At 32.9% G+C, this 16,798-nt stretch overlaps 2 protein-coding genes across 6 annotated transcripts in view; one reads left to right on the forward strand and one right to left on the reverse strand.

The window, feature by feature from the left end:
• The window catches only part of LOC123703419 (transmembrane and coiled-coil domains protein 2), a 48,444-nt gene extending 41,333 nt beyond the window's left edge, over window positions 1-7,111 (reverse strand). For all 5 annotated transcript variants that reach the window (XM_045651400.1, XM_045651399.1, XM_045651397.1 and 2 more), the window contains exon 1: window positions 6,936-7,111. The gene's annotated coding sequence lies outside the window, so the exon portion shown is untranslated. The remainder of the gene's footprint in view (window positions 1-6,935) is intronic.
• Window positions 7,112-9,015: 1,904 nt separating this feature from the next.
• The window catches only part of LOC123703379 (dual specificity tyrosine-phosphorylation-regulated kinase 2), a gene marked incomplete at its 3' end in the record, with an annotated part of 125,886 nt that continues 118,103 nt past the window's right edge, over window positions 9,016-16,798 (forward strand). The window contains exon 1 of the mRNA XM_045651294.1: window positions 9,016-10,163. Within this exon, the coding sequence (XP_045507250.1) occupies window positions 9,381-10,163 (783 nt within the window). The remainder of the gene's footprint in view (window positions 10,164-16,798) is intronic.

Genomic DNA, 16,798 nt, shown 5'->3' on the forward strand with positions numbered 1-16,798 from the left:
TCTTACTGTCCTGGCTACGAAGTAATTCTACAGAATTCACATGTTCTTAAAAGCTGACCAGAATAGTAATAGGCAATAGACCTTATCAGATCGAAGGACGTGAAAATGTCAAAGGACAAAGGGTTCAAATAACTTTTACGTGCACCTACAATCACGCTAGTTAGGTGTAAATATTCTAATGCCTATAAATTAACTCCTTTTTGGCGTAATGTGACAAAACTAATAGAAACGAATAGTAGATAGGTAATTATATCCATTGGACAAATCGTATTCGTTAGATACATTAAAGAAGTTTCTTTTTCGCGTAATTTAAAAACTACTAATCGCGCTCCATCTTAAACCACATCTTCGCTTACCAGTTACCACCAGGCGAGATCGTGGTCAAGCGTTTCCCTATAGTCCTTAAAAAATAGATCTTCTACACCTTATATCTTCGAAGGAAATCGCGTAAAACAATAAGTTAAAATGGCCATTAAACTTTGAACGCGACTCGCGGGTCAATCAGTACTGAAATAGGCTAAAGAATTCTTGATGACTCAACGAACAGACTGAGAAAGGTTTGGTTATTTATTATTTACAACGGAGATAAAGCTTTGAGCGAACAAATCCATTTTGATGAACACTTTGCTATAAGTATTTTTTGCATACATTTATTATTATTTTATTGAGTTTCGTCGAGTTTTGTCGTATTATTAGAAATAGTATGTTGTGTACACTCACACTTCTGTTAGTTTGGTAAAACAAATTATAAAAACTGTTGAAAGTAATCTACTTATTTGTATTTAAACAGAAGGACATATACAAAGGCTAGACACGGAAGTGTAATCCCATTTGTACCAAACCACACCCAATAACCGGTACTAGAGAAACGACTTAAACTCAAAGAATTACGACGCCCTGCCTTTTATCTAGATCAGTATTTCGTGATTATCGACTCTCTGATTAGTCTACGGACTACACGATAAAGCGAATTTATTTAAAGTGTATCAGTGTGTTTGGAAATTGCTGTAATTTCCAGGATTTATTTCGAAACTGAAAGAAATAATGGATATAATATAGTTAATTGGATGTTTTTGAGGCTGAAATTTTATAAGATCAAAATACAACGTATCCAAATAAAACGCCTTTGCGGTAATAGTAAAAATAATGATCTACTTTATTAATTTGTTATCTTTACCTCACGTGTGATTTTGCACGTTTTAAAGAAACCAGCGATAAGACTCTTTGTTTTGAGAATAATATAGAAGTAATATCGCAGTTTGCAGTTAAAAAGAAGCTATATCAGGAGATAGTAATAGCTTATTTTATACGCGTGTTCATGATCTAGAGCTCTCCTTAATCAAATCTACAAATATTTTACGCGAATTACGTTTATAAGAATATGCACTTAGCACTCGGCAGTGAACTTATGAACCAGAATAAAACAATAGCTTGCTTGCATTTGCGGATTCGTCCGTAGCTTAGGTGAGACCTTGCAAACATAACCTTTAGGAAGGCTTGGTTTTGCTGGTATGGTGAGACCGCGAAGCCCAGCTAGTAGTTCAATATCTTTGTCATAACCAATACATAAAATTGAACGTATACCTTATCACGGGCACTCAGTTATTGTTTACAGAGTAAACAGCTTAAAAGCCGAATGCGCAATGTTTACTCGGAAACTCGATTCATCTATCTATCAAAGGAAGTAATGGCCGTCCATTACAATAGTATTATTTTTATCTATATTATTATATAGAATGCGATATGTATAGGTAGTTGATGACTTTACGCTGACAATTTTTTCATAATGTCCTCACAAAATTAAATAAGTATAAAAATAACTATATTGTGCTGTCAGATTGATCATCATCATCATTATCAGCCTACATTTGTCCACTGCTGGACATAGCCATGGCACGCCACCGAGCCCGGTCGTTCGCTGTTAGATTACTATCGAATAAACTGTTAGTGCATCTTTCCATTCAATTTTGTTTCCAAGTAACATTAAACATATGGGTCAGAAATTTCACAGCCGAATATTTCTAGTATGTTATTACACTAGCATGCCTTAGATGGCAACATTCGTGACCATATTGCGTAGAAGACGTCAGCAACAGCTGGTTATATAATTAACTAGTTTAACTCCCGCGGCTTCGCCCGCTTTGTCTAAAACCTAATAAATTATATACTAACACCTTCCTCTTGAATGACTCTATCTATTAAAAAAACCGCATCAAAATCCGTTGCATAGTTTTAAAGATTTAAGCATACAAAGGGACATAAGGAACAGAGAAAGCGACTTTGTTTTATACTATATAGTGAAAATAGTTTCAACACTAACATATTAATATCCAAAACTTCCTGAATCGCTGCATACTCTCTATTTTTATTTTCATTCTTTTATACATTGGTAAACTGCACTGAAAAGGGAAGAGTTTAATATACTTCATTTACAGGAACCTTTATTTCATTCCACTAGTCCAGTATTTAACTTGTAACACAATGGAGTGAGACAAATAAAGGACAATTAATTTCCTGTGCTCGACTCTCAACTGCAAAGTGCAAGTACACAGCACAGAAACTTTACAAGTACGCTTTAAACTTACACAATTTACATGTTAGTTATATTTTAACGCTTATATAATAATATTAATATTACAATGAAATAAATTGGCTATGTTCAACATCAAATTTCCGTGAATTGTTGCATTGTTAACCGTACCTAAACCTTGAAAGTCAGTTTGCATCTACGATAGAAAATCTACGACAAACTAAAACTCCGAATACAGATTATGTGTTTATTACTAACAAGGCATATAAATACAAACTTGAACAACAATATTCCAAAACACACTAACCCTTTTTGGAGTCACGTTTCACTATCTCGGTTATATGGTTTATTATGGAAGTTAGCACGTTACACATAACCACAAAGGCCAAACAAATTTAATGAGAACCTCTCATACATTAACATTATTAACGTAATTAAATAAAACGGCCATTATAACACTCGGCTCAAGGCTGCCATATCAATGCGCTATCATATTTTAAAATTTTTCCCTAACATTTGTTGAATAAATCGGTAATTTACAACAAAAATGCATTTTCAATATATAATGAAATAAGACACTTTTAACCCCAGTTTACAATTCGAGACTTAAGCCAAGTGAAAACAGTATTTTGTATTAATAATAAAACCCATACAAATTTCCCACAGGTGATTTGAGTGGCCCTACCTACGGATGTAAAAAGTAAAAGTAAAAAAAATATTTATTAATAACAAAAACATACAATATCGTTGATATTTATGGCAATAAGGCTGTTAACACGGTAAATTATTTGATCCAAGTTGCCCACACCTAGACTCGTGGCCTGTATTGTGAGCATCAATACAAAATACAAAGAAATAAATTTAGGTTTAAATGTTTAATATTTATGCAAAAGGGAACATCGCTTATCATCAGGACGCGTCCATTCCTTTATTTGAACCAAAAGCAATTTTCGCATAAAAACCGAAAAGCAATTTGTAAATGCACTGCTTGTTTTATACGTGCATGCGAGTAAACTGCACGTCTAGACATCGATTATATTAATTAACTTTATAAGTGGATTATTATATACTCTAAGAACACGATTATTAGTTGAAGGTCTTAATTTTTAATACTTTAACATACCTAATAAAATACTTATATAAAACTTTTTCCACATTAAATCTAAATGTTACGCAAGTCGATTTGATACGCATTTCAGCGAAATGGTATTGAGCCACTTTAATGGTGTTTTAATGGCTTGAGAGGAAGCCACTATCCCATACTTTCTAAAAATAGATACACTCGCCCCCTTTTACGATTTACGATTGAATTTTACGCGTTCTTAAATGCCGAATACCCCAGAAACGCGAGCGTCCGAATCTTAATCGATCGGAACAAAAAAAAAATAATATTCAATAATATTATGGTTTTGTTACACACCGAACTGCGAACATATAAATACAGAAGACTCGCGGTATTCCGACATTTGTTTTGAAGACCTGTCGGATTACAGGGGCGGCAGATAAGCCAGGGGCCGATATAACGCGGGTCCGTTGTATTCCAATAGTTCCCTAATTTATTTAGATAAAAATTTCATATTCAGTCATCAAATGGAATCTGAATAAAAACATCAAACCTCAGACTAACACTATCGACAAACCAGTAAATATATAACCATCCACAAATACCATAATCACCAGCGCATAGGTCAGTAGTCACCCCACATTGCCACAAAGGGAATCGAAAAGATATAAGAACTCATACGTCTGTTTGATCAACGAACCCGCATACGCCCGCTTACTCTTTATTGCATATAGAATAAATACAAGCTCGTTTGATAGGGGAGATATTAATATAGCCCATCCTATAAAAAAAATTGTTACTATCAATTGTTAAATAATATTTATTTAAGCTAGTTTGGTTCTTAGGCATTCAGCTTTAAGGTTGGATATTTAATTTCAAAAATGAATGGTATTTAAATAAGTTAATTATAAAAAGGTGATTCGCTCATGTAATTAAAAAGTAAATTTTTTAATGTTGTGAGTAAAATTTCAGGGTCGCGTCATGGCAATACCGTCACGTAATGAATTATGGCGAAGATTTTGGTAATTGGTATCTTTGAATCTTGCCAAAGAATTTCACTTCTGACACGTGTGCTCGGCACATACGCTCTTTTTGAATATGTATGGAACATAACTTTAACAATATTCCGTACTCATGAACAAATACCATAATATACTATATCAACTAACTTAACATAAATTATACAATGCATTATTTATATTACAATATTGGAAACAAATTGTTCCAAATAGGTGACTAGTTGTTTACGGTTAACAACTGTAAATCTATTGAGAAAAGCAAAACAATGGTTCAAGTTTCCTTATTAGCAAAACTAGAAGGAAGTAAATTGTATGTTGTTTACAGAATTACAAAGCCTAGCTTGATAATAAGCTATTACGAGAATCACAGCTATTGCTTAGCTTACGAGGAATGTAATTCTATCCTTAGTCATGATCTGTGAACTAAATGTTGTATAGAAAAATACTTAATATATATATACAGTGTGGAAATTTTCGATGGGCCCTGGAGGGAAAGTACTAGAAATACTGAAAATAGCAAATTTTGTCGAAAGGAAACATTTCTTTATTTTTAAATAGAAATAGAACTGGGAATCGAACTAACTAAAAATAATAAAAAATATATTTTATTCTTAAAATCGACTCAAACAATGTTAACACAAAGATGAATAGAAAAAGATGTTAACGAAGTTAGTTAATTGAGTTATTTAACATGAAATCATAAAAATAAGCACATACTTTATTTTATAGAATGAGGAAATTTTGGGAAATTAAGTGTGGAGTATCCTACCTTATTGTTTTTCAACAAATATTGAGTTATTTTAAGTGAACTATGCTACTATGGAAATTAAAACATGGTAAATCTGGTACGCTTTTAATAACACTAATCCTACAAATGCAATGTGATTGTACTTTGTTTCTACATAATTCTACAAAGACGATTAACAAATTTCGTATTTTGTACAGAAATAAGTCTTGTTAAACTATAATTAAAAATATCATAACTAATTGACTTGTCCAGTTAGGCCGCTGAAATATGTTAAGATTTGTATTTCTTCATTTGTCCTAGTCTCAAAACAAATTGATGTATTACCACTCTGTCTAAAACTTTTGTATAAAAGAACCTTCTTTAATAACCATTCGTTCATTTAAAAAAATCATCATCGAATCTGTTGCGAGATCTAAGTATAGGGGAGGACAGGCAGCTGGAAGCGGCTTTGTTTTATATTATAAAGTGCAGTGCACAATTTAGCTTAAAGCAGCTATTGTTAGATATAAAATTTAACTAATTTTATAAAGGTTTGTTTTTACAATTTCAAAATGCTTGTTTTTACAATAAAATTTTGTTGAGGAGCCGGGGCCAGCAACTAGTTATTAACTTTTATTCACTTGATCATTATATGTTATTCAATTAAACATATTGAAATTATTGCATGATTTTCTTTATTTTAATTCAATATTGTGTTTTAAATTCATAAAAAATCAATATCCTAAGCAGAGCAAAATTATAATTGTACGATAAATAATTGGAATTACATGATGATCAAATAATTACTTACAATAATTTTTACGAGTAATAGAAATCTGTTTTTACTTTACTGTATTAAAAAAAAATTAACAGCTACTGGAATATTGATGTTATTTTTGTGTAAATTTAATATATAATTATTCGCAAGTAAATAAATTCATGTTCATATTGTATATCAATATTATGGAAAGCTAAATGTATCCCACATATAAACAGTAAATGGAGAATGCAAAGATAATGGTTTTAATCACTCCACAATACAGCTTGTTTTCTTATGAAACCGTTTGGATTTTAATGACTCACATAAACATAAATCGCTACTACATGGAGTAAATGAATCACCAGTATGGTTAATAACAAAGCAAGGCTTATCATTTAAGAGTGCATAATATCTATACATTTATAATAAATATATGCATGTATAAGTGCACTGGCGGCTCTCCAACTCTTAGACACACATATGACATGTCTTATAAATCTGATTCCAAACGATCCATAAGTAATTTTGTTACCATATCGGCATTCTGTCATTACCTTGAAGACTACATAAATGATATGATCTTCGATGACTAAATCTACGCTGTAATAATTGTTGTAATTAAATGCAGCGATTGAATTATTATTCTAAAACATTCCGACACTGATATATTTTTAATCTCGACAACACTATTAAAAACTGTTTAACTGTAAGTTAACTTAACGCACTCGGGGGTGTAGTTATTCATCACATTAACCGGAAAGAGTACAAAAAGGGTAATTTATAAGATAAAAAAATCACTTTGTAAGATGGAACTTGAAAGAAAAAGATTTACTTACATATAATTGACGATGCGTTCTAGTATTCAAACTTAACAACACAAATAAACTTAACACAATAATCTCTTTTCATGTTTCCCGAGATAATAAAATAAAATTACCACATAATTACGATTGTATAAAATGTAAAGTGACAGAAAATAGCGAAGTGAAAAAGACGTCTGGATTGGATGGATGATGCACTATTCATTGGGTAAGTTTGTGCCGATAGATGGCGTAACGAACCAGCACCAGAGACAACGGAGTCTTGAGGATGACCTAATCTAATAATTCAATGAATTCGTGTTTTATTTTATAACTTGGCAATATTTTTTTGTGTTATTATTAATTTATTAATTTTGTAAGTGTATGTTGTACCGTGTAACTTATTATATATATTTGTTATTTACTATACAAGTTGTAAATAAATCACCGAACGAATTTTTCCCTTCTTATAAATATCAATAAATAATTACTGGACTTACCGAATCGCGTTGAACTCGTTGTGTGTATTAGTTGAATATTCTTTACTGGCTAAAAAATAGTATCTCTGTTTTCAAATAAGACTTAATTAAAAATTGTAAGAATTGTATGATCTTAATAAATTTTCGATTCAAGATAAAGTAGAATTTGCACTCCAGATCATAATTAAAATAAAAACTTCACCAAAGCATGATATAAATTCTTAGCAATTTTCATGATGAGCCTTAGACGTAATTGTTCAAAAACTATTAATATAAAAATAAATTACATTTACATTCCTCCAGTTTATATATTCAACTAAATAGTTGATATAAATCGTATTAGGTACTTTAAAAAAATCTTAAATATTAAAGAAATAAATTATAAAAATAATCATGAGTGCTTGGAATATTGTAATATTGAAATTCACAAAATATATTGTGCGTACCAAGTAATGTTTATATATCTGTGGTGCGTACAATACGCACAATATGTTTTTCACTACTTTGAGAAATATTCTTTATCCTTTATCAAGTTGAGAACAAAAAGCTGTGTGAATTAACATGGCTGTATGTATAATTTTTTGTTTTATATAATTTAGTTATACTTATTATAAGTTAATCAAAAATTTTAACACGAAAATGTATAGGTCTACCAGAATCTGATGGCATATTTATATTTAAGAAATAAAAGATTTTCATGTGGCAATTTATTTGACAACTATCAAATTGGTTGTCAAATTATTTGTCTTTTTTGCAGTTGATGAATAATTTTTAGGATTTTGTCTAAAAAATCTTCGAAAATGTCGAAAAAGCCGCTGCGATCACAAGCAATAGGTGTTGTTTATAATATGTATAGAAAAACATTCGAAGCAAAAGGGTCAAACACATCACAATTTTCAAATTTGAAGATTTTATTGGTACATTGGACTTACCCGTTTTGATACTTTAAATTAAAATAATATTATATGTAGGTAACTATAATATTGTTTGTTGATTAGAATATAATTTTATGAAAACTTATTACAGGAGTTTCCAATACGGCTAATAGTCAAGTCCAAGCTGTCCAAGTCAATTTTATAATGTGTGTATCTGTTAATACTTACGAAAATAAACATAGTTTTATTTTATTTTTTATTTTATTTAATAAAAAATTATGAGCAGTTTTGATCTACATTATGATTATATCGATATTTTCACATGGCATACTGGTAATGAATAATATACAAATATAGGTATGTGTTAATAATAATATGTATTACCTGTATAAAAGTAATATGTATAATTGTATATTATACATGTAAGTATGTACCTACATAATATTAAGTGGATATCTCATTATTAAGTACAGTATTGTCCATTTATGTAATGTGACAAATGATATTGAGGACAAAATAAAAAATAAGCAGTATCAAGATCGTTCAGTCCATTTTCCCTAGGGTTGCACACTCCAAATTTTGATTTCCCTAATTGCCATCAGATTCTGGTTTACCTATACTTTAAAAAACTTTCATAATAAATAATTAATTTATAAAGTGGCAACAGAAATTTCGGTCCTGCAAAAAGCTTCTGTCATTAATATAAACGCTAGCGCCATCTAGAATAGCACGGCGGTATTAACAAACGTCATAGTGCCTCTCACTCGCACTTGCGTGGTCTGCGCAGTCGAACGGTTCAATGACTTTGGCGACCAGTTTCTATTTTCTCTCTGGTCCTGTCGTCAGGTCGACACGCAAGGAAGGGGGTCTTTGTTTGCGTTTCACGTTCGCGTCGCACGGTATCATCACTGACGGCTCCATCACATTGTGTCCGAGACGGAATGTGCCCGCATAAGTGGAAGCGTGGTTCTCGCTCCTATCGGTTTATGTGAAATGTGTTGTAGTGCTCCAGGGTGGCGCCGTCTAACAGTGCAAGTGCAGTGAGGTGCAGTGGTGTGTACGAGCGAGCGTGGGTCGGAACGGCCACGGCGAGCGAAGTGCGCGGAGGTGGCGGCGGCCGTTCGGCCATGACCGGTGATATGCCTCTAGGGAGCGCGCACGCGTTTGGGCGCGCGTTGCTCCGGGACGGGGCTCTGCCACCGCTGGAGCCGGGCCCGCCCGCTCCGCCCGCGGCCAATGCGCAGCCGCCCGACAAGCGACCGCCGGCCGCCGCCGCCAGCCCCGAGCAGGTCATGAAGCTCTACATGAACAAACTCACCCCCTACGAGCACAGAGAGATATTCGATTACCCCCAAGTGTACTTCATAGGCGCGAACGCGAAGAAGCGACCGGGCCTCGTAGGCTTCCCCAACAATTGCCAGTACGACAACGAGCAAGGTTCCTACATCCACATACCGCACGACCACATAGCGTATCGATATGAGGTGCTGAAGGTGATAGGCAAAGGGAGCTTCGGACAAGTCGTCAAGGCGTACGACCACAAGAAACGCGAGAACGTCGCGCTCAAAATGGTCAGAAACGAGAAGCGTTTCCACAGACAGGCTCAGGAGGAGATTCGCATCCTGGAGCACCTCCGCGAGCAAGACAAAGATAATACGATGAACGTCATACACATGTTCGATTCGTTTACGTTCAGAAATCACACGTGCATCACGTTCGAGCTCCTCTCGATAAACCTGTACGAGTTGATAAAGAAGAACAAGTTCCAAGGGTTCTCTTTGCAGCTCGTTCGCAAGTTCTCTCACAGTCTGTTGCAATGTTTGCACGCGCTGAACAAGAACAGAATTATACACTGCGACATGAAGCCGGAAAATGTGCTGCTGAAGCAACACGGACGCTCTGGAATTAAGGTCAGTATGCATTCAAATAATAGTACTATACAACTGAAGTAGTTAAAACGCGAAACGATGCGTATTTAGTAATGTTTAGAAGGGTGTGTTTTGCTCTGGGAAATCGATAAGCGTGTATTATAAACAGCTGCGTTGTTGCGATCAGCTGACCACACCCGACATCTCATCTTAACATTGCGAATCTGGACAATACGTATCGTATGCGTTTTTATCGAGAGTTTGTTATCGTTTCGCGTTAATGTTTGTGAGCCGTGACGCATTTTGGTTATACAGAATACAGATAAATGCTATCGTACAAAACTCAAGCGAACGGTTTACGCCGCGATCTATTTTAAAACTTCCCGATACATTTTGTCGACCGACATGTGATATAGGGGTTTATTTACGTCAGCGTCGAACAAGGTTTGTTGGAAATCGGAGCCAATGTCATATTATTGCATTAGCGAATAGATTTTAATGCAAAAACACGTAAACCTTCAAACGCTCACTCGAATGCAACAAAAACTCTGACCTACAGTTTGTTTGTTCGCCCGCTTCTTGTAGTTAACTAATTAAATGTTTTTACTATCGAATAAAACAGTTACCTACCTAGGTATATTAAATTAAAAACAATAATACGTTATTAAATTATTATTGTTTTCGTATGACGTAGGTACGTTTTATAAACGTGATATAATTTACATGCAACGACAAAGAAAAGTGTTTGCATAGAATCCATTGTATTTAATAAAATGACGGGATGTTTGTTCAATTGAGTCCCACTTAGATGCCACCTGATATCCCTACACCTTGATAAGATAATTTGTATCGGACAGTGAATTTTTCCCGATAGGTTCACGAAATAACCAGAAAATCGAACTCTTTATTTTCCTATGTGCCCAGTGCCAATATACATTTAAATACACTGATGAGGGATAAAACTTATATTCTACCTATAATTATCAGATTTATTTTCTAGAACTAGATTTGCCATTAATTAATATAGTTTCCATGAATAATTAATATCAAAAAGATAATCTGCATTTGTCTTACATAAAATAACTACATACTTAAAATATTAAAGTTTATCTCTAAGATAGACTTGTAATAAACACCAGATTTCAGAGAAAAAAATATCTATCTAAGGTACCTAAAAAGTACGTCCTAATACATTCGTACCTATTTCGTTCATAATTTTTCTTGTTTCCATTTAAAAAAGTCGTATTCAAAGTTTCAAAGATAAATCGGATAGAGCCTTATCTTTATTTCTAGTGCATTAAATCTTCAATATAATATGTAAAATAGGTAATTAAATATATTAAAATTTACGTTATTCGAAAACGGTGATTAGATTATTGATGAATAAAGCCTAACTATAATCGTTTGCTTTACTAAATCGATGGTACATTTCTCTAAGCGACGGTAGGTAGGTACATAGCGGTAGTTTTTTTTTAAACCGGTCGATCAGTTATGGCTGTTGCTTGAGAAACTTCAACACTGTTGCAACTTGCAGTGTAATCTTTATAATTGTGACGTAAATGTTTAGCTTTATAGTTTACTAGCTGTGCTCCGCGGTTTTACATTGCGCATTGCAATGTTGGTCTTAGCGAGATGATAAATAGCCAAATAGCCTTCCTCGAAAAATGGGCTATCTAAAACCGAAAGAATTTTTCAAATCGGACGAGTAGTTCCCGAGATTAGCGCGTTCAAACAAACAAATAAACTCTACAGCTTTATAATATTCAATTATAGTATAGATTCTGTGTGCAATTAGAGCTTCTACATTTAAACTTATGTTAAAACTCATGATATCCCTATACCAACTGTAAAAGCTGTACAATAAAAGTTTGGTTATGTTTTACAAAAGAAGATCGATAAAATATAGGAAAATTACTTCAGAATTTATTGTGATTTTACAAGTTTTATGAACCTATTTACATCTAGATTAAAATGAATTTATTAAAATTTAATTGAAATACGAATTAAACAAAAGAAACATGAAACACTGCATATTTTATTAACTTCAAAGAATTATTGAATTATGTCGCATTTCCTAATTAATATTGCTATTTATTAATTCATACACATAATACCAATAAGGTCGTTGCTATAAGGTTAAATAATTCTATCTTTTATTATGGTTAGTGTTTCAAATTATTTAAATAGACTAAGCTTAGGCACTAACGTATTCCTGAGGTTTTTGGGTTCACCAAAACGGCACTCAGTTTTATTCATAGTTCATGTATTCTAAAATGTGGTTGTGTAATGGTTTTGAAACGAATTAATGGTAGTTACTGGTTAGTTGCTTTTGTTCTTTTATTATCTTTCTTTTTGAAGCTTTGTCTTAGGTTAAACCTATTGAGTCAGATTATTTATTTGTATAAAGATGAAACAATGAAAGTTTAGTATCTTATTCCTATATCCATCATCCAACTTGTTTAAATGAAAAAGCATCGAAGTACCTAACAGAAAAGCAAAGAAAGTATTGAAAATATTTTTAAAAGCATATTAATATTAATAATTAATGCACATTTGAACTATATAGGTACGAGTTTTTCCTTTTACATCGCATATTTCAGCGAGCCTTTCCAGCGTTGCTTTTTGCTAAAATTTTTGTAAAACAGTTTTTACATTTTCGTTCGTGAAACGTTCAAAACTGTACTTTATACTGACCCGGTGACACAAAAACCCGATCAACACATGCTCACAAACTGGCGAATTTGCACCTGTCTCTTTCGCGATCATACTGAACGATAGAGACGAAAAATCTTTTGTTGCAGCCGGTTCAGGACTAACATGCTTTCAGACATTCGAAACCACCACGCTTCACATTAACAATACATTGCTGTTTAAGTTCACAAACGGGTAATGTGTGAAATGATTTTGTAGAACGCACAAAGCAATGTACGCCGCGACAAGTTAAGTCCGCATCCGATCCGGTCTGTTTGTGCTGGCCTTTAAGACACCTGCTTCTTTACCTGTGTATATAAACATATTGTAGCAGGTTTGCCTTGGTGCCTGGTCTGACGAGCCACTTTCTATGTGAAATAAATATTCATTTTTATAAGCCTAACGGATCCGGTATGAGTGCTAAGCGAATGGAAACTAAAGATTTATAAAAAGTTGTTTGTTTATGACTTTTAATATGCTTTCAATGGTAAACCTATGTACATTTAATGTTTACTGCAGCTAAGAGACTTCCTAGAGCACTAACGTCTTGAATATCTATAATTTTTTGTACTAAAATGTTTAATCATTGTTCATCTATAAATTGCCTGTAAACACACACATTTAAATAGAAAGTAGGTACCAACTATCGATATATAACCGAGAGTTAAGAACGCATGATAATTACAAAAATACATAAACATCGGATCGGCTATTAGGATGTATGGAAAATGGCTAAAAGCCGTCATTATTATCGCGGAAGCTGCAATCATTAAACACTTAACTCATTGCACGGTGATATCTATTTGCTAACGTAGTTCGCTAACTACGTAGGCTTTTAAATGTTCTATGTTCTTGTAGTTAGAATATAAAGGCTTTTATCAAACTAGAGGAAATATAAGTGTTTAACTAATTAAAACTTTGAAAGTAATTTTCCACATTTTGCTATGTTACCTTAGTTAATACATATCTATTACAGTTTACTGCTTACTAGTTACTAGATGTAACGTCCATTCGTTTATTATAATAATAATAAATAAATAATTATTTTATTAGACTTTCAAGATCTTGGCCTATTATGTCATTGTTGTTAATTAATTTGGGCAAAGATGATGAGTTGACAGAAATCAAGCTATATCAATGGTAGATAAAATTTTACGGACATACCTAACTATTAATTTTGTCTTTAATATGATTAATTTACGGTATGAACACGGCCTACATTCAGTATGTACGTAGTATTTACTATTTTGCAATACAAATGATACTTATCTTGCAATCTCTTAGGAAAGGTTTAATTCATAATAATACAGTTTCGTACATTTAAAATGATAACAGGCTATTGCACTTTAGTTTATTTCCTTATCATTTGCTTTGCATATAATTATTGTACCTGATATTGACTAATAGGCGTTTGTATTAAATTTATTCATACAAGGGATTGTAAACTGAATTGTTAGTCGTAAACTGTGGTGGTCTTTGTTATTAGGAACCTACGTTATATACCTTGTAGTTTAAATTACTTATTTCTTTATACAAAACCACCTTTGAAATATAGAAACGTGTAAAAGCAAATAAATATGCCTAAAGACAAATTGATAGAATGACATTTAATCACTTTCCTACGAAAATAAATTCCTATAACAATGACATGCACAATGCATACTATCATTGCTAAATATTAATTCCGTTCCAATTACATTTGTCATTAATCTCATTACCAAACCTGACACATCATGCAGATAGATATGCATATAATTCCTAGAATTGAGTTATAAGCTCATGTCATTGGAGTTAGTAATGCGTCACGTTAAATTTCATAATATGTAATTGTTCAGGCGGGTGCATACAGAGCGAGCAGCCTCGCGAAGCAGCTTGATGTATGGGCATGGGTCAGCGGAAGAAAAATACGTGTTTTTCGGCTTTCTCGTGTTTGTTTTGACGTGAATATTATACATTAAAAAAGGAAACGTTGGCTTATATATTATTAATATGATGAATAAATTACCTTCAAATTCCGTTAAAACTATAAAAGTATTTTCTCAATACGCTGTCATTTTTCTCGACCGTGCCCACTGCTATGCGCAACATTTGTTTCACGAGGATGTTCGCGTTCGTATTGTGTGTACCCGCCTAATGAAAATTTAATCTAGACTCAATAAATTCACTTCGGCGTTCATTTGGCGGCGAAACAAAAACACGAGTTAATGACGCGTCGTTATCTATATTGCGCCTTGTGTAAAATTTTGTTTTGATGGTCATTGTATGGAAGTGCTGCTATGGAAATCTAATTATCGATTTTTACTTAGCTGCGGCCGGGTATCGGGATTATTGTTTTATATTAGCTTTGTGGGGAAATGGAATTTATGTCCTTAATATGATGTGTGGATAGCGAGGGGAAATAATGATAAAACATGATCGTGATAGTTAGTGATTAAATGTTTGTTTAGCAAATATTCGTTGTGCATTCTCCGAAGGTATACAGCGTTTGCTATATGGGACTAAGGATAGTTTCTAAGATTAGGAACCTGTTAAGTTGAAGAAAGATGTAATACGGGTTTATCAGTGGTATTCCAAAGGAAGTCAGCTGTCTCATTATATTATACTTATGTTGAAATTTTAATTATAGCCATTAGTTAGCCAGTGTTCATTTTTCCTGAGGTTATTTACAGGAAAGCAAATGGGTTTATGCGTCAACTGATGGTAAACATTCTGCTCATTGGTAAACACAGTAGTTAGAAGTTTATATTTCACAAAAGTATAAAGTAATTTTCCAATTAATAAATAGGTAAGAATATAGATTTATCTCCACTTAAAATAAATTAACTATAACTAGATTATCCCATGGGATTATAGGGCTCTTATATTTATGTAGAAAACATCTGCCCACAACATGGTCAGATATAGCACTTATTTATTTTTTTAGTAACTAAACATTTTTCATAAGTGTTTTACTAGTTGTAGATGGTCTTGTTCAGTCAATTTATTTTTTATTTTTTTATAACTTTTGTTCTAAAGGTATTATTTATAAAGGTATATTTTTCTATCCTAATACTAATCCTCATATAATATGTAAATGCATATATAATGTTTTGAAGGATTTTATGAAACTTTACAGGGATTATTCATCTTTCATTATAGTAGTTTATACTTATAATAGATAGTGCATTTATAAGCTTTAGCTTTTTAGCTTTTTAAGTCACGTACTAACATTAATGGATCCCTGTAATCTAATTGTTTAAATAAATAAATAAATCACTACATAGTATAAGAAGGTAGTGCATACAAGCTAGCATATTATCATATTAATTCAGGATATGCGATACATCGAGTGGCATTGACACTGTTTTGACGTATCATACACGTAATTGTATTGGCGTTTGATTAATTTGGTTGGATTACCGATTCGGCGGGTATTTGTAGTTTGGTTTCGGGGAAAGAGGCGGAATTGGTAGTGATATTTGTGATTGATATTAGTGCAAATTATGAAGTGAGAGGCTTTAATTTGGTAATAACTTCAATGATATTATCTTATTCTTTTTAATTTGTTCAAATGGTAATAAATAGCCATGATCAAATGAAATATAAACTGCCGTGTCATTTGAATACCAGGATATTTAAATGGACATAATGAGAAGAAAAGCATAAATTAACGTGAAATGTGATAAAGAAATCTCTCTAGGAAAATAATGAAGGAAGAGGAAGCGTATTATAGCTTAATTAATGCCAACATGGATCGGAATTACAATGCTCATGAGCATCATTAAACCTTGTCTTCAAATCTATACTAGTAATATGTATTATAAAGCTGAAGAGTTTGTTTGTTTGTTTGAACGCACTAATCTCGAGAACTACTGGTAAGATTTGAAAAATTCTTTCGGTGTTAGATAGCCCATTTATCGAGGAAGGTTATAGGCTATATTTCATCACGCTACGGGCAACAGGAGTGGAGCCACGGGGGTGAAACCGCGCGGAGCAGCTAGTAAGGT

Source organism: Colias croceus, chromosome 26 (genome assembly GCF_905220415.1).
Source record: "Colias croceus chromosome 26, ilColCroc2.1".
In the NCBI taxonomy this organism is placed as follows: Eukaryota; Metazoa; Arthropoda; class Insecta; order Lepidoptera; family Pieridae; genus Colias; species Colias croceus.